This window comes from Tripterygium wilfordii, chromosome 15 (assembly GCF_013401445.1).
Source record: "Tripterygium wilfordii isolate XIE 37 chromosome 15, ASM1340144v1, whole genome shotgun sequence".
Lineage (NCBI taxonomy): Eukaryota > Viridiplantae > Streptophyta > Magnoliopsida > Celastrales > Celastraceae > Tripterygium > Tripterygium wilfordii.
The window spans coordinates 5,995,523-6,020,848 of NC_052246.1; the positions used below are offsets into that span (position 1 = coordinate 5,995,523).

Genomic DNA, 25,326 nt, shown 5'->3' on the forward strand with positions numbered 1-25,326 from the left:
AGAGTTTGTTCTTTTTCTTTGAAATTGCAAACGACGCTTCCTATTGAAATTGGGTGCATGAATTCTTATGTATCTAATGAATTATAGTAGTACTTCAGGCTTTGTGTTTTGATTGATTATAGCACGAAATTGTTCCTGCATAGTTCATCTATCGCATTGCTTCTCTTAAAGGGGTAAGTGTATACGCAAAATATTACGCCTCTCTTTTGTGGATATTCATTATCTAGATGGTGTATGCAATTTCTATAGGATTTCTGATAACTTCCCCGAGATGAGATTCTATCATAGCTGTATATGAATAGAGATGATATGGATTTCTCCTAAAGATGTGGGCATATCAGATTTGGGCTGAGAATTTTAGAGTGACGAAGCTTGTAAGAGATAAATGGACCAGAGAGCTATTCACTGTGGAGACCAAAAGGTATATTTATTTATTATTTTGCCCATCCATCTTCTCTTTCTTTTTGGTTTGATTTTTGTGGACAAAACAAATTAAATTACAATTTATTTTTAGGTTTATCTTTTGCAGATGAGCATATGCAAAGGGAAGTCGTGTACTATCAATCATTGAAGCATCCCAATATCTTAAGGTAATTATTCTGAATCAAAAATATTTTTAGGAATTTCAATTTGGGGTTAATTTTGAATTTATTAGTTTTTGATAGTATCAAAAAGCTTTAGTTATTAAAAAATCAATAAATTATTGAGCACCAAGTGTATGAAGAAATCAGTAAATTACATTAAACAATCCACATAGACTTAGTCTTACAAAATCCTAGAAGTCAAGACTTTTTCCTGCCTCTCTCTTTGGTTTCCCGCTTATAGCTTTTAGGTTGTACAAAACCTAATTTTATTCAGTTACCTTCTCTCTCATCATAGAATCAAAGCACTGGTATATCTCTAGCTCGATCGATATGTGTGAATCTCTAAACCAGGTAGCACATCGGCTCAAGTCCATCGATCAAAAACTATTTAACTCAAGATCTTGTTGTTTTAGTTGCGTTGGCGGACCACAGATGCTGGATTATGACTGTCAGATGTTTTACTGTTGTTGCGTCATTTATTTGTTTTGTTGGATGGTTATTGACTGATTTATGAGATATACTAAATCCATCTTTTTTTAGACTTTTTGTTCATAATGAAAGCCTTCTACAAGTTCTATAGTTACTAGTTAATTTTTACTATATAACCATGTGTAGTAACAGTTGTTAAATACACTTTAATTATAGAATGATCCAATAGTTAAAAGAAGAAAATGACACTCACTGTCTGTGATGAAGAAGAAGATTTTCAAGAGGAATTCAATTGGAGGCAACAACAGGGCTCTGGAGCATCGAGAACAAATGAAGGTTTAGGAAGTTGATAGAATATATTGTTGTTCATTTTTATATGTTTTATATTTTGATAGTTTAATCATGCAGTGGCTAATTACATTGTGTAATCTCATAAGAAATATAGTTGACTAAGTTAAACACTGTTATAATTCCATCAAAATCAACATTCTACACATCAACAAAAGCATCTTCATAATGTCTCGTACTATCTTATCTTACTTCTTGATTTTTAGATCCATTTGGTTTTTATGCATAAACACTTGAAACAAATTTCAAAAAGGTGTCTTTTACAAACTTTTTGTGTGCTTCTTCTTCAAGGTACGCTTTTTACTAACGACGTTATCCCTTGCAAATTAGACCGGTATTGAAATGGGAAAGGCTTCTTCGTTGCGACTTTAGTTTTGCCAATGCTGAAAAATAAAATATCAATATGCCTTTAAAATACCCTATTACATTGTCTAAAAATCCAATGAACTTTACATATGGGTCAACAAAAATTGAAACAAAACCTAATTACATTATGTAACTAATAGTGTATCTAATTTCTACATTGTGTAAAGTTTCAATTGTGCAATTATATTATACAATATTGGAAGACCTACAAACAAACCAATTATATTGTGCAAACAACAGGTTAAGTCAACTTTTGGCCACTGAAAGATACTCAAAGTTTCACTTTGGTCATCCAAAGATCAAACGTTCCAAGTTGGTTATTCAAAGATTTTTTTTATACAATTTGAACACTCGAGTAGGTTTTAACCATTTTCGGGCAGTCAAAGAGCCAGGTGGTATCTAAAATTCAACCAATTAATTTCTTATAAAAAATGTGATTATGTGTAATCTTTAAGAAAAATTAAATTTAATAAATAATTACAAAGTCCACCTCATCTTCTCCTTCGTCTAAAGAACCCCTAAATTCACAACATCACCCACCACCTTCCTCTACAGCCACCACCTCTGCAATCAGAGTTTATCAGATCGCACATACATTCTTTTGTCCATTCTTGATACAGAACAGGTAGCTCTATTTTATATGGAGCAATATGAATACCAGAACCTGTAATCGATTATGCTTCTGTGTTGTTTTGGTTTGTTGGGCTTGGGCCGTTTGTGTGAGTTGTATTTTCTTGTTCTTTTGTCCTTTAAGCCCATTTTTTTGTATTGGCCCATGGTTGTTAGGGTTATGTGTAAACTTTGTTGTTGTAAGAAGTAGTTGAAGAAGAAATATCATTGAGAGTGCTCTCTCTGCCGCCTTTCACAATCTTGGGTATTCAGGGGAATCAACAAGATTGAAGGTTGAATTTACATCGGTTGGTATCGGAGCTTCCGGTTCGAGATGCCACCAAGATGACGCAATGTTAAGGACATCGGGGGTGGCGAGGATAGTGACTGTGGTAACGAGGCTCGCTTATCAGATCAAGTAGCTGCGCTCTCTCAACAAATGCTAGGAGTAACTGTTGCTTTACAAGAATTACGGGTCGACAATCAACCAACATATTTTGAAGAGGCTTATTCTGATGAATCTGAGGAAGATATTGCTAATCCTTTTACGACAGCTAGACCAGAGAGACAAGCCAGAAGTAATCAACAAGGGGTCACTAATAATCGTTGGGAAGCAAGAATTCGAGTGGATATTCCTGAGTTCACGGGGGGTTGTTGCCATAAGAGTTTATAGACTGGGTTTTTGTTGTGGAAGAAGTGCTGGACTTGAAGAAAGTACCGGTTCACAAGCGAGTTTCATTAGTTGCCACTCGGCTACGATGCAGAGCAGCAGTTTGGTGGCAACACTGCAAGGTGATCCATGCGAGACAGGGTAAACGAAAAATTGAAACATGGGAAAAGATGAAGAAACTTATGCGCTCTACATTTTTACCCCATAACTATATTCGCACTCTGTATCAGCAATTGCAGAATTTACGTATGGGAATGCGAGGGGTGGATGATTATACAGCGGAATTCTATCACCTATTCGCTCGGAATGATTTGTTAGAGACAGAGGAGCAGCTGGTCTCTCGTTATATTGGGGGCATGCGTGTTCAATTTCAGGATATTCTGAATATGTTTGATTTGTTTACCGTTGCGAAGGCATATCAACGGGCTAAACAATTGGAGATTCGACTGAGTAGGAAGGGTGGTGATGCCTTGTGGAGTGGTAGTACTACTAGTTGCAATTTTGGAGCTAGTTATGGAAATAGACTTGAACCAAGTGGTACAGTGAAGTCAACTTCTTCTCCAGCGAATCGTGTACCAAATGCTAGTGTCAAATGCTTCAAGTGTGGAGAGCCAGGGCACCGTGCTTTTGAATGCCGCAAGGGTGACGGTGGGGGTAAGACCCTCTTAGTCGATATTGAGAAAGATGATCAGGCTGAACTTGAGGAGAGTGGTGAGCTTGATTTGGGGGGTGAGACTAAACCGAAGGAAGAATTTGTTTCAGGGGATCAGGGTACATCCCTGGTGGTTCGAAGATTATGCTATTCTCCTCGTGTGATTGATGGGGAGGATTGGTTGCTTGGGGCTGTTTTTCAATCTACGTGTACTATTGGTGGCAAAGTTTCTCGATTCATTATTGATTCCAATAGCTGTGAAAATGTCGTGGCTGAGGAGGTTATTAGAAAATTGAAATTGAAAACGGAAGATCATCCACGTCCCTACAAGTTAGCATGGCTGCAAAAAAGGGTTGAGCTTGGGGTGTCAAAGAGGTGTTTGGTGTATTTCTCGGTGGGATTGAAATATAGAGACCAAGTGTGGTGCGATGTGGTTAATATAGATGCTTATCATCTATTGCTTGGTAGACCATGGCAGTTTGATCGGCATGTTATTCACGATAGTCGACGAAATACGTATAGTTTTATATTTTCCTCAAACAAGATTGTTCTTTTGCCAAGTCGAGAAGGGGGATCTACGGAGGTGGTAGAATCAATAGAGCATCCTAATTTGTTGTCCTTGAGTTGTTTTGAGAGGGAATTGGAAGATACAGATGTGGTTTATTTGTTGGTGGCCAAGGAAGTTACTAGGGGTACCAATGTTCCAGCTGCAGTACATATTTTGTTGGATGAATTTAATGATGTTTTTCCAGAACATTTACCTGCGGGACTCCCTCCTTTGAGAAGTATTCAACATCATATCGACTTGGTTCCTGGGAGTGTGCTCCCTAATCTTCCACATTATCGAATGAGTCCTAGAGAACACGAAGAACGTAGAAGGCAGGTGGAAGAGTTAGTAGAAAAAGGATATGTGTGTGAGAGTCTAAGCCCTTGTGCAGTCCCAGATTTGTTAACAGCGAAGAAAGATGGGTCTTGGCGCATATGTATTGACAGCCGGGCCATCAATTAAATTACTACAAGATATCGCTTTCCCATTCCAAGACTTGATGACTTATTGGATCAACTCACGGAAGCAACTATCTTTAGTAAATTAGATTTGAAAAGCGGATACCATAAAATCCAAATCCATCCTGGGGACAAATGGAAAACCGTTTTCAAAATGCGGGAGGGGCTCTATGAATGGCTTGTGATGCCATTCAGGTCATCTAATGCCCCAAGCACCTTCATGAGCTTCATGAATCAAGTTCTTCGGCCTTTCATTGGCAAGTTTGTTGTCGTTTATTTCGATGACATCCTTATATACAGTGTTGGACCTGAGTTGCACATTCAACATCTTCGTGAGGTCTTATAGTGCCTATGATTTGGAGTTCTATGCCATTGTCCGAGCTTTGAGGCATTGGTATTGCTATCTTATTCATGCAGCTTTTATTTTATATTCCGATCATGAAGCTCTGAAGCATATTAATAGCCAAAGCAAGCTTTCTTCTCACCACGCGACTTGGGTTAATTTTCTACAACAGTTCACCTTCACAGTTCGACACACCACTGGAACTCTCAACCGAGTGGCAGATGCACTCAGCCGTCGAGCTTCTTTCCTTGCTGTTTTGCAAACTCAAGTTGTGGGTTTTGACACTATCCGAGAGCTATATTCTATTGATGCTTATTTCATCTCGGTAATGGATAAAATTTCAGCGCAGGAACCATCAGAATTCCATCTTTAAGACGGATTTATTTTCCGTGGGAATCAACTTTGTATTCCTGATTCTAGCTTACGGTTGCAGATCATCCGTGAAGCTCACAATAGTGGACATATGGGTCAGAATAAGACTTTTGCTGCTGTGGCCGCTTCATATTTTTGGCCCACAATGAGAAGAGAAATCCATTATTTTGTTGACAGCTGCCGTACTTGCCAAATGTCCAAGGGAACAGCCACTAATGCCAGGTTGTATATGCCTCTTCCTATTCCTTCCCCGTCCTTGGACTGATGTTAGTATGGACTTTGTATTGGGTCTTCCTCGCACACAACGTGGGAACGATGCCATTTATGTGGTGGTAGATCGTTTTTCAAAAATGGCCCATTTCATACCTTGTAGCAAAACCACGGATGCGAGCTGTGTGGCTGAATTGTATTTTCGCGAGGTTTATCGCCTTCATGGTCTTCCTATTACTATTTTCTCAGATCGGGACACACATTTCTTGTCACATTTTTGGCGTAGTTTGTGGCGACTCACTCATACTGAGTTATGGTTCAGCAGTGCATATCATCCTCAGACTGATGGTCAAACTGAGGTGATCAATCGGTCTCTAGGAAATCTTTTACGGAGCTTGGTGGGAGATAATTTAAAGTGCTGGGATCAGCGACTGTGCCAAGCTGAGTTTGCCCTCAACTCTTTTGTTAATAGAAGTACCAAATTCAGTCATTTTTATATTGTGTATGGGTACTTGCCCCGTACTCCTTTGGACTTGATTCCTCTCCCTGAGTTGACTGGTGTACATTGTAAAGCTGAGGACTTTGTTACCCAACTCCAACAAATTCACCACACTACACAACAGCGGCTTCTGAACTCCACTGCCAAGTATAAACAGTCCGCGGATAAGAAGCTTCGACACCTTGAGTTTGAGATAGGTGACTTCGTTTGGGCAATCCTAACTAAAGAACTTTTTCACCGGGTGATTATAACAAGCCATCTTCATGGAAGATTGGTCCGTTGGAGGTTATTCCAAAGATCAATGCTAATGCTTATCGCTTGAAACTTCCTAGTCATATTCGCACCGGTGATGTGTTTAATGTTCGCCATCTTATTCCTTATGTGGGTGATTCGTCGGATGAAGAGGGTTCTATTTCGGGGTCGAAATTTCTCTCACCTGGTGAGGATGATGCAGAATAGGCAGCTCTATGTTATATGGAGCATTATGAATACCAGAACCTGTAATTGATTATGCTTCTGTGTTGTTTTGATTTGTTGGGCTTGGGCCGTTTGTGTGAGTTGTATTTTCTTGTTCTTTTGTCCTTTAAGCCCATTTTTGTGTATTGGCCCATGGTTGTTAGGGTTATGTGTAAACTTTGTTGTTGTAAGAAGTAGTTGAAGAAGAAATATCATTGAGAGTGTTCTCTCTGCCGCCTTTCACAATCTTGGGTATTCAGGGGAATCAACAGGATTGAAGGTTGAATTTACATCAATTCTCCTCTTGCTCCTTTCTCCATCCCCAATCTCTTTCCAAAGTCCCCAATTTTTTCTCCACCCAAAACCCTCTTCAGATCGACCTCTCCTTCACAATTTTTTTTACTCCCATTACGACAAAATTGAGATCCGGTGTCGAGCTATTCTCCTCCTACTCGACTCGCTTGGCAGTTATTCCATTCAACAATCGAAGCGAGTTGCAAGTTAAAGGAGATATCGATCACGTCTAAAAGAAGGTTCAAGAAGGCGTTGACCTTTTCGATATCTGAAGATCGGGGCTCATCTCCACAACCATAGCTTCTAAAGATTCTTGCAATTCTCAACAAATTTAACAACCCACCACCCGAAAAGAATGTCAGATCCGACGGAGGTGTTCTTGATACGGCGGCTTGAGGGTCCTTCGATGTTTGGATTCTCTATTGTCAAATGACTTGCAAACCATAGAAAATGACTTCTTATCAAGAGGTTTTGATGAAGTAAATCTAGGATTGTGAACATGTTTCATCCGAAAAGAGATAAAGGAGATTGATGATTTGTAGGGTTTTTGATTATGTAAGATTATGGGCGGCTAGTTTCTAGGGTTCAGAGGCCAATATTTTTTATAAGTATTTTTTTTTATTTTTTTACACATGGCACTAGTATAGTAAAAAAATTATTATCAAAAATGGCATCAATATTATTATTAAAAAATGATTGATGCCATGTCAGTGTCGGCCGTTTACTCACCAACATCGTCATGCCATGTATGCAATTTCCGTCTCGTCAACTTGCGACTCAGCAAGTTGACTGCCCTAAATTTTCAAAATCTGTCTGAGTGACCAAATTATATCAAAAAAAATCTTTGGGTGACCAACTTGGAACGCTTGATCTTTGGGTGACCAAAATGAAACTTTGAGTATTTTTCGGTGGCCAAAAGTTTACTTAACCCTGCAAAGAACTAGGGTATTTACGTTTGTGTTATAGAAAAAAAAGGTACAATAGCCAATTACATTATGCAAATGACAGTGTATTTAACTCCGTCATTCCACATAATTTGAACCAACTCGTTCTATATAACCAATACCTTCAAAGGATTTTGCCTTGCAGAAATTAGTACACTATATAAAGCCAAACAACCGTTTATATTTTGGATCAAACTCATAATGTATTTACCAATTGAAATACACATGACATGAACCAACACCTCCAAACTAGAACAAATTGGTACAATTTTGCTTTAAAGAACTTCTTACATTGTAAAGCAGAATGACCATGTATCGAAATCAATATCCGTCAAAAACCTAATTACATTGCAAACATTACTAAATCCAAACCCAATCTTTGATAAATTATAAAATGGGTTCAAACTCATGAATTAAACCTTGAAAATGGCGATTTTAATCATGTATTTGCCTTGATCGTTTGTCTTTCGCTGTCTCTTTGATGAATTTCTCAACTCAAACCAAATGGAATGTCCACAAGAACTGGCGATGATGGTTTCCAACGCTATTAAATAAATACACTGTAAGTCACCGCCTTTCGTCGCTAAGAAATATCGTCGGAGTAGGATCTCCGTCATTGTTAAGCGTTTGGAGCTTTCTTCGATTTTTTTGAGAGAAAAATGGGAGAGAGGTTAGGATTACTATTCCAAATTTTGGGTTATTGCGCTTGTTTTTAGGGATTTAATTTTCAATTTTCAAAGTTTTCAATCAATTGATGACATGGCAGTATGTATCGTAACCTTCCACACGCCATGTCATTATGGAAGGTTACGGATACATACTTTATGTATGTGTACACTATCAAAAAATAGATATACAACGGATTGGAATTTGGATTGGAATTGTGACCCTGCAAACACGACTTTCTTTCCAATACCACCACCAACTTAGACTGTAAAAAAGAAAACACTCGACTCTTCGTAAAAGGAAAGCATCTTCCGTTACCAGATGGTTCAGCAAAACTTATGATCCCCAAAACATCCTCGTATTCCCTTCAAATCCACGCTTTTAATTGCATATCTTTGGCGGAAGACCAGGAACAAAATGATAAATTCACGACTAGCGTATCTTCCCACACTACTGAAGCGACGCCGTTTTAAAGCCGGCAAACGGGAAACCTACCTGAAATTCTCTCTTTTTAAAGTTTAAAAGCCTCCCTCTTTCGGTTTTTAATTATAAAATAAATCCCAATCTTATTTTGTTCTTCAATTCGAAATAATTTCTTCTGTATGTGTTCGATTTCTAGCGTATCGACTCATAATTTGGGAATTCAATATCTGAATCCAATTCTGTTCAGTGTTTATCCTTGAATTAAATCATTGTTCGTATGCAGCCAAGGAGATTGTGCAATTGAATAAAACCCTAAATTAGCCAAATTGCGCTGCTTTCGCGATCCGTGGGTTTCCGATGGCGGATCGAGAGGAGGATGATTTGAGAATGGCGTTACGAATGAGCATGCAGCAAGAGTCACCAGAGCCAAAGCGGAGCAAGCCCAGGGACACCGTTACCGGAACTCCGGAGGATTCGCCGGAAGAATCACCGGAGGCCGAAAATCGGAGGGTACAGAGGGAGCTCATGGCGGCTGCTGCGGAGAAGAGGATGATGGCCGCGCGTATTACCTCGCCTTCAAAAGCCAGCTCGGATAAAACTGCGCACTCTGCGAAGGGTGAGAAGGATTTGGTCAAGAAAGGTGCCACCTCAGGGAAGGAATTATCGCCTGAAGAAGCAAACCAGTTGTTTTCGATGGTTTTTGGTGCTGGAGTGTCGAAGGATATTCTAGCTCAGTGGAGTAATCAAGGAATAAGGTATGCTGACGTTGAATTGATATGATTTGAAGTCTTATTGTTTGGCAATGCTGTATCAGATTTTGTTATGTGATTTTAAAATGGTTATGTAACTCAAATTTATGCTCTACTTTTGATTATTGCTTGGAGGTATAATATCAAGGTTTTTTCTTTGGAGCGGCACTTATTTGGCACTCTATTATGTGCCAAGCTTTTGCAGCATAGGACTTCCAAAGAAGTCTGGTTGTGTCAATTCATCATAATTTGTATATTCCTTAATTGGTTTTGCAATTAATGATGCTGCATAAACATTGATTAGAAGCTATAGATGGCTTCAAACTTTTCTCCATGAAATGATTAACACTGTGAAGTTATTCGGAATCTGCATTTTCTTCTGCAAGTTGTTCGTATAATCAAGTATTAGTTTCTTTACTCATAAGTCATATCTGGTGTAACTGTATGTGTATTCAAGGTTATAATTCATAAATTGAGAAAGAAAGAATGTACATGCAAACATGTGACCCGGTAGTAGAGTTGCAGCCTTGCAGGAGTGCAAACTAGAGGTTACAAGTTTAATTCCTTGAAATAGTCTATCCACATATTATGTGGGGATAAAGTTTGCGTAAATCCTACATGTCCTTGACCCTACCAGGCTACCCACAGCGGGAGCCTTCTGCATAGAAGTTATTTACCTTTTTTAGAAGTAAAGAATGTAATTGCAAGAAAAAAGAAGGTAACTGCAAGAAACACAGCTGAGTTAAAATAAATGATTTTTCAAAGACGACTGATCATCCAGGTTAATCCAAAGACAACTGATCATTCAGGGTTAATCACATGAAGAAGATTGAAATTAATTGTAGGCTCTCGGAAGAGAGTAGTTTCGCATCATCATCATCAGTGATCAGCCAAACCTTTATCCCAAAAGTTTGGGGTAAGCTACATGAGTTTATGCAAAGGGATCAAAGTTGCTGCCTCTATAAAGTTCGTTTAGTGATCTTGAGCTTTGACACCTTTAGTTGATGGTTCTCATTACGGGTTGGAGACCTTTCTAGGAAGAAGAAATTCAAGGGAATTCGACTGGTCTAAAATCTTTTGTTTGATGAATTTGTAAATTGTAATGGCATTCTTGAAGGCTCGTTGAAAGATTGTAAAGAGGATTTTCCTAAGATGTTACTTTAGTGGGTCTCTCTCTCGCTCTCTGGTATATCAGGGTAAACTTTTCTAAATGATAGCATGTTTTTGATGTTATTATCATGTTCTCTTTTGTGAACCAGTGAAACCTTCACAGAATCTTTACTTAATAGTATTTCCTTCATCATTTTTTTAATTTTATAAAAGAGTATTAATTTTATTAAAGACGCCAAAGGAGGGACTTGAACTCTGCAGACCTACACCTTGTGCAAAAAAATTAGAGACAATCCTTGTTATTTTCTTTCCTTAATATTTGGAACATTCTAATGGTTTTTTTTTCTTTTTTAAATTTCTTTTCTTTTGTAACCTTTTGATAATAGCATGTTAATTACTTTGTTTATCATAGAGTGTATGTGCTTAAGATTATTCTTTTTTCTCGTCTATTTCCTTTTCTAGTCCATTCTACTCTCCAAGATCCTTCTTTATTCTTTCTTGCCATAATAATCTTGGGTTTCTCTTCGCTGCAACAAAGCTTGAAACTTATTTTCCCCTTATTTTCATCAGTTTTAGGTAACAAGGAATGGTTTCAGCAATGTAAAGAGCAATATTAGAGTGATTTGTTGGGTCTAAAGGAAAATGTACCATCTTTTATATGTGGGTGAAAGTAATTTGGAAATCCTTTTAAGTGGTTTTGTTGCAGAAGATAGTTCAGAATAAGATTTAAGAAAAGACGTAAGTTCTGTTAGTTAAAAAGAAGACCTAAAAACAATTCATAGAGACAATATTTGTTCTCATGTTACTAGGATATTTTGGTTTTCATGCTTGCTAAATGTCTTCTACCTTTTTTGCTTTGATATTTTAGTTTCCGCTTAACTCCTTTTGCTTTCAGCGAATTATGCTATCCTAATTCTCTGAATAATTCTGTTTGTTATTTATAGCTTTTGTCTGCACTCCTAATCTTTTCCATTATTATATGCTGGTTGAGGATTGCTTCATGGACTGAAATTTTGAACATATTGTAGCTATTTTGTTTCCTACAATTGGCTCTTCTCTTATCATCATTTTGTTAAATATGCTATGTAAGTTTACAAAGGAATGCTGCTTTTTTTATGCTTTTGAAACTTTGGACAAAAGTTTCCTGTTAGGAAGCACTTTACTAGACTTGCTTTTCTTTGTTTAATTTGTTGACTTTGTCTTTTGTCCCTTTCAAATTTGAGATTTCGTTTGTAACTTCGTATGTATTCCCAAAATTCATATTTTCTTAGAAAATTAGACGGCATTATTATATTTTCATTTTTTTTTACCTACTTGCTTGCTAATATCGTCGGACATTCCTTTAGGTTTAGCCCTGATCCAGAGACATCAATGGGCCTGGTGCAGCACGAAGGTGGCCCCTGTGGCGTCTTGGCGACCATCCAAGTAATTTCTTTTTTTTATTGTAAAGCATTATATTTGAGTTTTTGTTTTATGCCAAAGCTTTAGCTAATTATTTTAGCTGAGCTTAATGCTTTAACTAAATTCTCCTGTTTCATGTCATATACTGTGTAATTTCTTCCGCGTCATACCTCTACCTCCAATACTTCAAAATCCCAACTCCATCTGGTTTTTGGAGATTATATTCTAATTTTCATTATGACTTCACTGTGGGGATTCAAGAACTGCTGCATGTTATAACCCCACAGCTACTTGGTCAGCAATTGCTTCTAATATTTCCATTAGTTGCAGCCAAACTTGTGCATTCACATGTAGAAGATCCAAAACTTTATAGTTATAAGAATTAGTTATCCACTAAATTGCTGTCCTCCCTTTCAACTTTGAAGCGTTAACATCTGAACTGCTGCTGCAGCACCTGCCTCGTTGAACTGAACTCCACTTGAAATGGCAAGCACTGAATAACATTGTGTTCTTAGACTTGGTTGAAAATATGAATAGCAAAAACCATCTGATGCTAGGGAGAGAATGCTTGAATGGACTTGGGTGTTCAGAGGTCTCTGTCAAAGTTTTAATATACAGTTGACACATGGACTCAATTGATTTGTTAATTTGTTTTGTTTTGAACATGATATGGTTTAAATAAATTGAGGGAGGCATTTGTAGGTTTTGTTCTACATATATCAACTAATGTTAGGGCTTGTATTGGGTGCAACATCTGTCATTGTGTTGGCTTTGGAGTGTGGAAATGTTGGTGAATGGACCAGGGTTTGCATTATGGTGTATCTTGTTATTTTCGTTATGTTTATGTTTATTATTCTGTATCTGGATGTCCTGGGATTAAAGTCTTTAAGTGCCAGATTGTCCTCTTCTTTGAGATAATATGATTTTGTGGATTTTTGTCCACTGTTGTATCTACGAAGAGATTCACTTTAGTGCCATTGTGGTCAAACTGGATTGGTCCCGTTGATAACAATTTTGGTGAATAAATTATATTCCCCATTAAGCTTGTATATGAAATTGGTAAGTCGAACATTTAATCATTCACAAAATCATTTGCTTGTCACTAAAATTTCAGTAACGATGTCTAGAAATTAAGTAAAAGGGCACCGTAAGAGGACGATAGCGATGGACTGTAGCCATGTCCATCAACAAATGTTGTTGAGAATAAATGACAAATAGATATAGTTATATCTTCTTTTACAACATTTCTGTGGTTGTTTCTGATATGTTAAAAGTTTAATGGCTTGATAACTCTTCATGTTGGCATTTTTTGGCAACAAGTCCAAATCCTTCCCTTATCCTTTGACATGCTCAACAGTCAAATCTTGGGAGGGGTGTTTAGTTTTAGTTTTTTAGTCTTCTTTGAAGATGTTCTTCTGAAATTTTGAGGTTTTTATTTCCTTATTTATGGTTACTTTTCGAAATGTTACTAATGTAGTTTGAAACTAGTGATGTAGATTTGTGTTTAGGATTGAGCAACCTAGACACTAAATTTTAGACCAGTTTGCCCAGAATCTCTCAGGTAGGGTTGGATAGTCTCACCTTCCCCTCTCAGCCTCTCACCGAGCTTGTAAAGGAATCTCACCTATTGCAAATATTGCTGTAAAATTTCGGACTGCTTATTACTGGGGCAACAAGCCTTTAAATAGATGTTACAATGAAATCCTAGTAGTATTAGAAAACCTAGAAGCAACTATGCCTCCTTATTTAATTTAAAGGAAATAGTGCAATTTAAAGGAAATTTTACTCTAATAAGGACTTGACCTGTAATTTAAAGGAATACTGCAATTTAAAGGAAATTCTACTCTAATAAGGATTCCTAACCCTGCATCAGTTACACTTTAATTACGAAGTCAATGACAGTGGTTCATAGTGATGCAACTTTTTGTGCTTATGCTTCTTTTAGTTTATGTGATGTGCATGGGAGATCTTAGATTGCTAGGTGGTAGTTGACATTGTATGACGTCATTATTGATTTTTTTTAATGCACCAAGAAGGGGCAGATAAATTACGAGGAGGCTAATCTAGAGGCTCTAAAAAGTTGTTACACAGAGAAGTCAGAGTATGGTGCAGTCATTCGTATGCTGTATATTTGAAGGATATCACTTTGAAGGATGGTTCTTTGTGTTTAGTTTAAATTATTTATGTCTTAATTGAGTTTTTTTGGATTTAATTTCATTGGGCCGGATGCATATTTACTTGTAGATCTATGCTAGCCTCCATAATCATGTTCTTACAAGATTTTCTGTCTGGTTGTGCAGGCATTTGTTTTCAAATACATACTTTTCTCTCCAGATGACTTAGGTAATGTTGCATTCAACACAGCACAAAATTTCGGTGCGAGGAGCTTGTCTAAAGGTCGGTGTGTTGCATCAACTAATTTTGCTTCTCTTACTGAAGATGCAAAAGCAAGGTGATGAATTTCTGCACAGCGGATTTTATGTCGTGTCCTGAGTTGGGCAAAGTTACTAATATGTACTAATCGAAGTTTTGCAATTTCATAAGAAATGAGTAATGCATGTTTCATATTCTTCGTTCGGTTCCTAGATGTATTACCAATTTACCATATTTTAGCGTTGCTTTGTTATGTCTAAATTGATTAAAACCCCCTCGTTTTTTTGGGCTTTCTAGTAATGTATTTACTGATAGATAGATGTAGATTTATATAGCTAAAGAGAGATGAAATCTTCTGGAGATTTGCCACTGCGAAAAAGTAGAAGGTCTGACCAAGGGGAAAAAAAAGAGAGGGTGGGCGGGGGGTGGAATGCTTGAAACTAATAGTATCTTCAGTGTGACTCATTTTTTGTTGCATATTGTTTGTTCCTTGTTCTGCATAAATGTGAAGTTAGTCCAAGCGACGAAGCTTAATTTTTCTAGCTCGCGTGATTGTTAACTTTTTGGATCATATCTAGGTTATTCTGTGATCATGCTGTAGTCATGATGAACTCGTCATCTCAACACTGACCGTGGATGGGTGTCCCTTTTCTTTTATGTTGCTCAATCTAACATGAGACTTTTTACAAATCTTTTGTTTTTTAAAGTACAAAAAGTTGTACTTTACGGTTTCTCCTAGCTTTAAGGGCTTTCGTGTATGGATTAAGTATCATGGCTAAAAAACATTTTCCTAAAAGTAGTTGTTCGGAATGTTTCTGCATCTTGATTCAATTCAATAACACATAATTGCAGCAATATCTGCTACAGTGTCTATATGTTTTTAAATTTTAATTTAAAGTAAGTTGGGATATAACATTTGTTTTCCCCCTTTGTGCTTGAATAAAACTTTTTTTTCGCATTCAAAAAAAAAAAGAAAAGAAGAAAGATATAACATTTGTTTTTCTTGGAATTTTATCATTTTCTTTGCAACATAGTGATGGTTTACTTTCTGTGTCAAAAGGTCGTGGTTGCTGAAGCCTTCTCATTTTTTTTGTTCACAGAGCTTTAGTTAGAAGTATGGGTGAGATATTATTCCTCTGTGGCGGTTACAAAAGAGCGGTGATTGCAAAACTCAGTTCTTTCGACCAAGAAGACATTTCAAAAGATGAGGTAAGTTGAATTCAACACTGATGTTAATGTGCCTCTGCAACATTTAGTTGAAAGTCGTGAATTGGGCATGTTGTGTTCATGCATACTGCCGTTGTATGAACTCAGTTGTGTGCAATTTCATTTACTGATAAGTAACATTTTGCATTTTTCAGATAATTGCAAAAGAGCTTCAAGGTCTTACAATTGAATCAGCTTCTGATTTACAGAAGTTCTTGAGGGTTGATGAATATGCTTCACAAGCAAGTGCATTTCAGAGGCTTGAAGTGATGATTCCTGTTTTCGAAAGCCGTATGGGGGCAATGTTATTTCTTATTTCTGCATTACTTTCCCGAGGACTGGTATGCTTGTTTTCTTGAAAGTTCTCTCTTTAATTGTGTTTTTTTAATCATTTCCTTTTTGTGTGTGCAGCATCCTCGTCTAAATATCTAATGAGTGTATGGTGTAGTGAGCTCAAAATATGCAAACCTGTTATGAGCATTCTGGGTTTCATGTGGCATACTTGATTAGCTAATGAGTAAAACTTGAGCACTGATACTGGATCTTTCACTATAGAACCTGAGCACAAACTGCATTGGGCTTTTGCGCTCGCCCTGTGAGGAAAGTATTTAAAATATTTGAATGGGCTAATTGTATAGAAAACGCTCTGGAACAAACTGATAATATTTTTTTTTTACATATACCCTCATTACCTTTGGATAATCCTTTTGAAATAGACACACTTGAAAATAACTCAGCTTGATGGCTCGAATTTTGAAGCTTCTCTTGAGTTCAATCTGAACTCATATTCTGTAATTCTAATGGAGCTGACCTTGATGGGCATTTCTTTTATTTGCTTTTTTTTGTAACTCGACACCATTTAAATAACATCATTAATTTGTATCTACTAGTGATGTGTTACTGAATTCTGGGTGTAAGTTGATTGGTTATATTTGTATTTGGGATGCAGTGGAGGTTTTTTCTCCCTGTTTAACGTGAGACTGAAGCATCAAATAGGAGATTTTTTTGAATGAGTATTTTATGGAAGCACCAAGAAGGTGCAGCTGAAGAGAGGGCAAATAGTCTATTCAATTTATCTGTTAATTTTGAAATTAATGAGTTCCTATTTTGTTACATAATGCCTCAGGCAATCTTTAGGTAGTCAGAAGTTTGTGCCTTGGGCTGTTCCCTTTAACCTGGCTACAGGTTAAGTTTGAATCTTATTTTGCATTCCCTCCATTGATGGTCCTTGAAGGAATGACTTAGTATAATATTTTATCACATTTTAATATAAACACTGCCAATCACTGGAAGGGATGGGAATTAGACGAGAGATGAGTTCGTCTAATAAATGCCTTTAATGTTAGATACATTGCCAGAGGGAGACATTATGTGATAGGTATCATCTAACTGAGCTAAAATCCTAAAACCCAACAGTCAGCAATTTGGAAACTTAATTTACGGGATGATAAACTGGTTTTAGGTTTTATAAATAAAGCCCAAAGTGGCATGCAGATGAAAAGATGGAGGTTGAAAATGAAGGAGTCTAGTCTTAGGAAGATCCTATGTCAACACAAACAGCAAATGGCTGGTAACCTTTATTTTGGAAGATGAAAACTGGATGATGCTCTTTTTAGTTCTAATGCACACATGGACAGAGCTAACTTGTATCTGGGAAGGAAGGGGAAGGAGTGCTTAGCCACTATCTTTTTATAATTCACAGTTTGCATTTTGCCTTCTGTCCTTATGTACTGTCGATCATATTTTCAGCATTTCATTGATGGCGGTTGAATATTTTTCAGCCAGTATGCTTGTCATTCATTCCCTTCTATCTTTCCATTGCAATTATAAGTCTGCTAGATTTTGAGTTTGAGCATTAGCTACTCATTTTATTCTCCTCTTTGGAACAATTGTTTTAATTGTGCATATTGTTTCTCCTTTCATATAGGACTCCGTTCAAGCTGACAGGGATGATCCCAGCCTGCCTCTAGTTACTGCACCATTTGGCCATGCCTCACAGGTATATAAACATACAGATTAACAAACTACTTTCTTTTTCTTTTCCTTCTATTACCTTTTCTTTCCTTCTTGCTGTGCTCCAATGATTGGTGATACTTATTGGTGGCTCTAGTAGTTTTATATCGATGTTATATAATCAGTGTTAAATGATGCAAAACAGGAAATTGTAAATCTACTGCTCTGCGGACAGGCAGTGCCAAATGTATTTGACGGGAGGATGGATCTAGGCGGTGGTATGTTTTTGAAAGGCATATCAACAAACGTGGAAGTAGGATTTCTCACTCTGCTAGAATCCCTCAATTTTTGTAAGGTGGGCCAGCATTTGAAATGCCCGAAATGGCCGATATGGGTTGTTGGGAGTGAATCCCATTATACAGTGTTGTTTGCTCTTGATACTAGTGTTCAAGAGGAGAATGAACTGGAAGAAAGGGAATCACAGATTCGGAAAGCTTTTGATGCCCAAGATCAGAGTGGAGGTGGCGGTTTTATTAGTGTTGAAGGTTTCCATCTGGTTCTCAGAGATGCAAGGATTGGACTTCCTCCTGAGAAAGTTGAGCAGCTTTGCAGTACAGGCTTTATTGTCTGGAGTGAATTTTGGCAATTTATCTTGGATTTGGACAAATCCCTGGGAGGCTTAAAGGATTCAAGTGGTTCGATGGGCAGGAAGGTTTTTGACCTTTACCATTTTAATGGAATTGCAAAGTCAGATTTGAATGGTGGCCAGGCAACATCAGGGGGAGAGACCCCTGTACAAAGACCTAGGCTTACAAAATTGAGGGTTTCCGTTCCCCCAAGGTGGAGTCCTGAGGAGTACTTGGCAACTGTGCCCGCTGGTCCTCTTGCGGACGAATCAACAGATAAAGACACTGAAGTATCTAAACCCGAGCCTTCTCAGCATGCACCTTTAGTGGACTGCGTTAGAACACGCTGGCCGCGCGCCATCTGCAACTGGATGGGGGATCCCCCTAGTATAGTCTGAATGGTTGTCAACCATATTTATTGTGATCCTGTTGAAGTTTTGGAGAGGAGTAAATCATTTGTCGAAAAGCAGATCTTGTTTAAGCAGGAAAATACAAGCTTCCGGAGTTTGAAAATATGCCACCTTGCATGTGAGCTGTTCCCCCGGCCCCTCGAGTTTACTTGTGGACTGTGCAACACCATTTGATGATGTGTATTATTGTAGCTTTCTTGGTCCTACTTGGGTTTCGGCATAATAAAGATTGAAGGGAAAGAAAAGGGTTGTGTCGAATTGATTGGCAGATCCCATATGTGAAATACGTTCATGTTTATTATGCAACTGATGTTCAGAATTTCATTCATAAAACATACCTTGTTTGATAGTCTTCGTTCACTGACATGGAAGCATACATTTATAGATAGTATTAGGAGTCCTAAAGGTGGTTAAACTAATAATAAATATTAGACAATTTTCAGGAGCAAGTAAGATGCCAAGAATGATTGCTAATTTTTAAAACTTACAAATAAGCAAAAACTCATTATTATAAAAGTTACTACATCCACGTAGGAATGGGAGGGACTCCAATTCCCTTTTAAAACTTATGTTAAATCATGATTTTTTTTTTAAAATGACATATTAGAGTTTAGGAGTTATGAATTAGTTTTTCGGGTTTATGGTTTAGAATTTAGGGTTTAGGGCTTAATTTTTAATTTTTGGGGTTTATAGTTTAGGATGTAGGGTTTAGGATTTAGGGTTTAGGACTTAATTTTTAATTTTTGGGGTTTATAGTTTAGGATGCTGGGTTTATAGTTTAGGATTTAGGGTTTATAGTTTAGAATTTGGTATTCATAATTTTTTTTTCAAAATTTATTATATTATAACATTATGAACATCAAAATACTCAATTACACATTTTAATTCATGATTTTGATAGAGAATTTGCGCAAAAAATTGGAACAAGAATTGAAACTCCCCTTATTCCTACTGCATAAATTCCTCCTTGGTTCCATAAATGATAAAACTCGTCCCCGAATTTTATAGGTAGGTTATTCCTCCAATTTTACTTCACAAGAACAACGAGTAGCCTACGACTTGTTATCATAGTTCATTTTGTATCTTTTTCTTGAAAAATAACCTTGCGCCATAGAACATCTACAGCTGCCTTGAACCTTACAATGCAAACTTCAATCAATGGCTTCACAAAATTCAAAAATATTATGCAGATTGTTTGCTACAAGACTGTAAATAGCACCTACGCCTTCACCTTTTCCCATAAAAATAGAAAAGGAAAGATTAACCAACCCTCTTCGTAATATCACCATCAGTTACATGATGTCTCTCATTCTTTGAAGTGAAGACAATCCTTGACTACTAGAAACTTAATTGTCTAATGAAATTTACTCTAAAAAATCGTTCTACACATTAGCCATCTTAATTTTTCTTGTTTTCGCAATACAACTTTTATCAAGGACATAAGCATATATATGCAAAGAACTCTGTTAGAATATGTGCACGCACACCCCACCAAAACCCAACACCCTATTATTATATTGGGTTCGTTTCATAGACAATTTTGACAGTATCATATATTGTAGACAAATATGCTTGTAAAAAAGATAGCAGATACGATGTCTGAAATGTTGGTAGTGTTTGATTCAACTTTTGCTGGTAGCATATATGGTATTAAAATTGTTGTGGTTAATTACATGCAGGGGTATTATGCATTAAGTGGTAACAAATTTAAATAAATAATAAAATAAATAGAAAACAATTTATAATAACAATAAAAAATTAAAATCAATATACTATCAGCATAATTAAAGTGGGGTTCAAATAATTTTGAATAATTTTTATTCAAAGAATAATTATTAAATTATTAGCTAATCTAAACTAAATAATTAAATAATTTTTATACAAAGAATAATGCTCGAGTGTGTGAGCTGAGGTTAAAATGGTGGAGAGAGAATGAGGATATTATAGTCACTCTAATGTAAAGTGAGGGTTAAAAAAGATATAATCTCCAAAATTGTCCGAGAATTCTTCAATTGGCAACCATTTGAAAAGTGTAATAAAATTGTTTCAAAATGTATTGGGATACGGGCCTTAAAATGTTGTTTGGTGCACCACTACAATATATGTCTGTCGCAACCGGGGTCACGACGCGGACCGGCGTGGGAGGATGAAAAATGTTTAGAGTCGCCACCAATTGATTTAAGGTGCAATTGGACACCGAAAAGACCTGCGAACCAGAGAAAAGGGTACGGGGATCGATTGAGTGTGGGGAAGGTGTTAGGCACCCCACAACTCCCGTTTGAAAACGGTTACCCGGATTAATCTAATGGCTATCTTATGAAAACTTGCTCTTTGCAAGGTGTAATTGTTAAAGTTTGAATTATTACTTTCAACACACTTATCAACTTATGATAGTGTTTGAAAAAGAAAGCTTGGAATATTACTATCAATTTATGATAGTTTTTATTTGAAAATAGGTTTAAAATAACACTATCCACTTATGATAGTTTTGGGAAAAGATTTGTAATAACACTATCCACTTATGATAGCATTAAAAAAAATTGTAATATTACTATCAACTTATGATCGTTTTTTTATTTGGAGACACACTACCAACTTTTGATAGATTTAATTTTAAAACACCAACTTATGGTGTTAACGATAAAATGTCCTACCAACTTTTGGTAGGTTTAATTTTGAACACCAACTTATGGTGTTAATGATAAAATGTACTACCAACTTTTGGTAGATTTAATTTTGAACACCAACTTATGGTGTTAATGATAAAATGTCCTACCAACTTTTGGTAGGTTTAATTTTAGATACCAACTTATGGTTTATTTAATAAAATGCCCTACCAACTTTTAGTAGGTTTAATTTTAAATACCAACTTATGGCATAAATGATAAAATGACCTACCAACTTTTGGTAGGTTTAATTTTAAATACCAACTTATGGCATAAATGATAAAATGACATACCAACTTTTGGTAGGTTTAATTTTAAATACCAACTTATGGTATAAATGATTATTTGGAAAAGTGTCATCTATCAATTTAACCTATTATTGCCAACTTATGGCAAATTCATAAATGAAATCAAATAAGGTTCATAATTCAAATAAAGGAAATCAACTTATGATTTCTTTAATTGAAATGACCTATATTCAATTTTAAGCCTATATATTCATAATCCACACTTGTACAAATAATCCAAATAATAAATGTCGAAATTATACAAATCGACATGAATAAGATAAATTACACAATATGGGGGGCCAAATATACACAAATTGTAATAAACCAAACAAAATCTTGAAATTGCTCAAGCCTCCATCAACTCGTCCAAATAATATCCAAGCCCGAGCCTCGTCCAACAAAACAAACATAAAGAGAGGGAAAAATAGAATACTCAAATGTAAATCAAGATTTAAATCGAATCAAGACCACATTATGAGATTCACACGTATCCAAACCAAGAAAATCAAATCCAAATATGGTCTCTCCCGCTTTTTCCAACAAGAAATAGAAGAAAAAAAATGCAAAGAGAAAGGGCTCAACATATTAGTATCGAAAACACTCCCAAGCATCACATATGTCCAAGGTGAATGCAAGAAACACCATGTCTATTCTTAGTCAACATCCGAGGATGCTAAAAATGAATCAAACATTGAAATCAAGTGTAAATAGAGCAATACTTGAGTGAAAGATATGAGGGGTATGAAGCTTCTACCAAAAAATCCAAAGAATCGGTTTTCCCCTTCTCTCCTTCTCTCCTTCTCTTCTTCTCTTCTTCCTCTCCCCTCTCTTCCTCTCTTCTTTTTTTGTTTTTCTTCACCAAAAGCCAAAGCCTCTCCTTTTTTTCTTCCTCTCTCTCACGCCTCCTCTCTTCCTCTTTTTTTTTTGTTTTGTTTCCTCTCTCTCCCCCCAAACCAAAGTCTCTTCTCCCCTCTTCTTATTCTTTTTCTTTCTCTTTTCCTTCCCCTTTTCACTTCCCTTTTGTTTTACCCTACTTTCGGCCACTTTATCTTTTCCTTCTTTTTTTCACTTCCTTTTTTTTTACCCTACTTTCGGCCACTTTATCTTTTCCTTCTTTTTTCACTTCCTTTTTTTTTACCCTACTTTCGGCCACTTTATCTTTTCCTTCTTTTTTATATTTTTTTATATATTTTTTTTATATTTTTTATATGATATATATATATTTTTAATATATTTGTTTTTATTATTATTATTTTTGTATTTTGTATTTTTTTTGGCCGGACGAAAACCGGGTACTACAGCTGCCCCCCTTTGTATGTCTTTTATGAAATAAAAGGCAAACAAAGGCGTAGTCAACCGCGTTTCGTACGGGCCTGAAATGCGCGGGATCATTGTGGCCATTCCCGGCTTGGCCAAAAAGTTTGTGCAAGAAAATAAAGGGGCACGGGATCATTGTGGCCATTCCCGGCTTGGCCAAAAAGTTTGTGCAAGAAAATAAAGGGGCACGGGATCACAAGGCCATTCCCGGCTTGGCCAATGTTGGTGCAAGAAAATAAGGGGCACGGGATCACAAGGCCATTCCCGGCTTGGCCAATGTTGGTGCAAGAAAATAAAGGGGCACGGGATCACTGTGGTCATTCCCGGCTTGGCCAATGTTCGTGCAAGAAAATAAAGGGCACGGGATCACAAGGCCATTCCCGGCTTGGCCAACTGTTTGTGCAGAAAAATAAAGGGGCACGGGATCACAAGGCCATTCCCGGCTTGGCCAACTGTTTGTGCAAGAAAATAAAGGGGCACGGGATCACAAGGCCATTCCCGGCTTGGCCAACTGTTTGTGCAAGAAAATAAAGGGGCACGGGATCACAAGGCCATTCCCGGCTTGGCCAACTGTTTGTGCAAGAAAATAAAGGGCACGGGATCACAAGGCCATTCCCGGCTTGGCCAACTGTTTGTGCAGAAAAATAAAGGGGCACGGGATCACAAGGCCATTCCCGGCTTGGCCAACTGTTTGTGCAAGAAAATAAAGGGGCACGGGATCACAAGGCCATTCCCGGCTTGGCCAACTGTTTGTGCAAGAAAATAAAGGGGCACGGGATCACAAGGCCATTCCCGGCTTGGCCAACTGTTTGTGCAAGAAAATAAAGGGCACGGGATCACAAGGCCATTCCCGGCTTGGCCAACTGTTTGTGCAAGAAAATAAAGGGGCACGGGATCACAAGGCCATTCCCGGCTTGGCCAACTGTTTGTGCAAGAAAATAAAGGGCACGGGATCACATGGCCATTCCCGGCTTGGCCAACTGTTTGTGCAAGAAAATAAAGGGGCACGGGATCACAAGGCCATTCCCGGCTTGGCCAACTGTTTGTGCAAGAAAATAAAGGGCACGGGATCACATGGCCATTCCCGGCTTGGCCAACAATAAATGAAGTGCATGGGATCACTATGGCCATTCCCAGCTTGGCCAACAAAAAGAAAGTGCATGAGATCACTACAGCCATTCCCGGCTTGGCCAAATGTTTTTTTTTAATCTTTGATTTTTTTATTTTTTTTTGGTGAAAAGGTGCTCCGGATCACTGTAGCCATTCCCGGCTTGGCTGAAAATTTTTAATTTTTGATTTTTTTTTATTATTGTGAAAAAGGTGCTCGGGATCATTGTAGCCATTCCCGGCTTGGCTGAAAATTTTTTATTTATGCAGTGATGATGCATGCACTGACCTATTTTGCTCAATTATGAATGTCTCATGAATGAATGGATGCATGTTTTCTCATGGTTTTGCCATCCTCCAACAAGCGCACAATTACGAATTGCTAAACCAAATTTGTTTCTCTGTCAGGGTTGACTTTCTGACTCACTGAGCTTTCAATGTATCTTCTCTAATCTGATTAGTGAAGGCCTTTTTCCGTTCTGGACCCCAGCTCTTGAGTTATCTCTTTTCCTTTTCCAATGTGCATTCCCATAATCAATTCATTTTCACTGAAATTTGCATGTTCGTACGCATCTGAATTCAAAGCTACCCATTTATCTGAATTTCCTTATTCAAATCTTTTTTTTTTTTTTTTTTGCACGGCTTAGGAATGTGAGCTTCTCTTTCCTGCTAACACCTGCTTCAGCTTCAGGCTTTTCACTCAGATCCTTTCCAGCTTAGGATGCCAAAATCCATCAACTTCCTATCAAAAGTATTGTCCTGATGCACTCATTATATTTCCTGTCAAAACTTTGTCAGTGATAAATTCAAAAGTACAGCCATGCTTGTCAATTATTGAAAGCAAATGATAATAATTTTTTTTTGGAGTATGAAATGAGAATTGAATTGGGATGTGGGAAAGGAGACAACAAGCAACAAAATTGAAGAAATGAATTTCCTCACAATTTGATTTTTGGAGTATCAAATGAGATTTGAATTGGGATATGTAAAAGGAGACTACAAGCAACAAAATTGAAGAAATGAATTTCCTCACAATTTTTATTGAAAAGGATGGGTGGTAATAAAATATTTTAGAATGAAATATGTACAAGAAAGTAGAGAAATCAAAGGCAGAAAGGACAAACCGAGCTTCTTCAAGATGAAATATGTGATAATTCAAAGATTGTACCAAAATTGCCCCAATTTTGGTGTGCACCCAATTAACAATAATCAAATCTGCTTGTATAAGGCTATCTCTGAACCTTCCAT

The 25,326-nt window shown here is 37.1% G+C and overlaps 1 protein-coding gene across 1 annotated transcript; it reads left to right on the forward strand.

Moving 5' to 3' along the window:
* Positions 1–9,227: 9,227 nt before the first annotated feature.
* LOC120016854 (ubiquitin carboxyl-terminal hydrolase MINDY-3-like) lies at positions 9,228–19,051 on the forward strand. Its single transcript, XM_038869798.1, has 7 exons — positions 9,228–9,625; positions 12,076–12,154; positions 14,431–14,582; positions 15,604–15,712; positions 15,865–16,050; positions 17,637–17,708; positions 17,868–19,051. The coding sequence occupies exons 1-7, from the start codon at positions 9,228–9,230 to the stop codon at positions 18,684–18,686; spliced, it is 1,815 nt and encodes a 604-aa protein (XP_038725726.1). The 3' UTR covers positions 18,687–19,051.
* Positions 19,052–25,326: the final 6,275 nt, after the last annotated feature.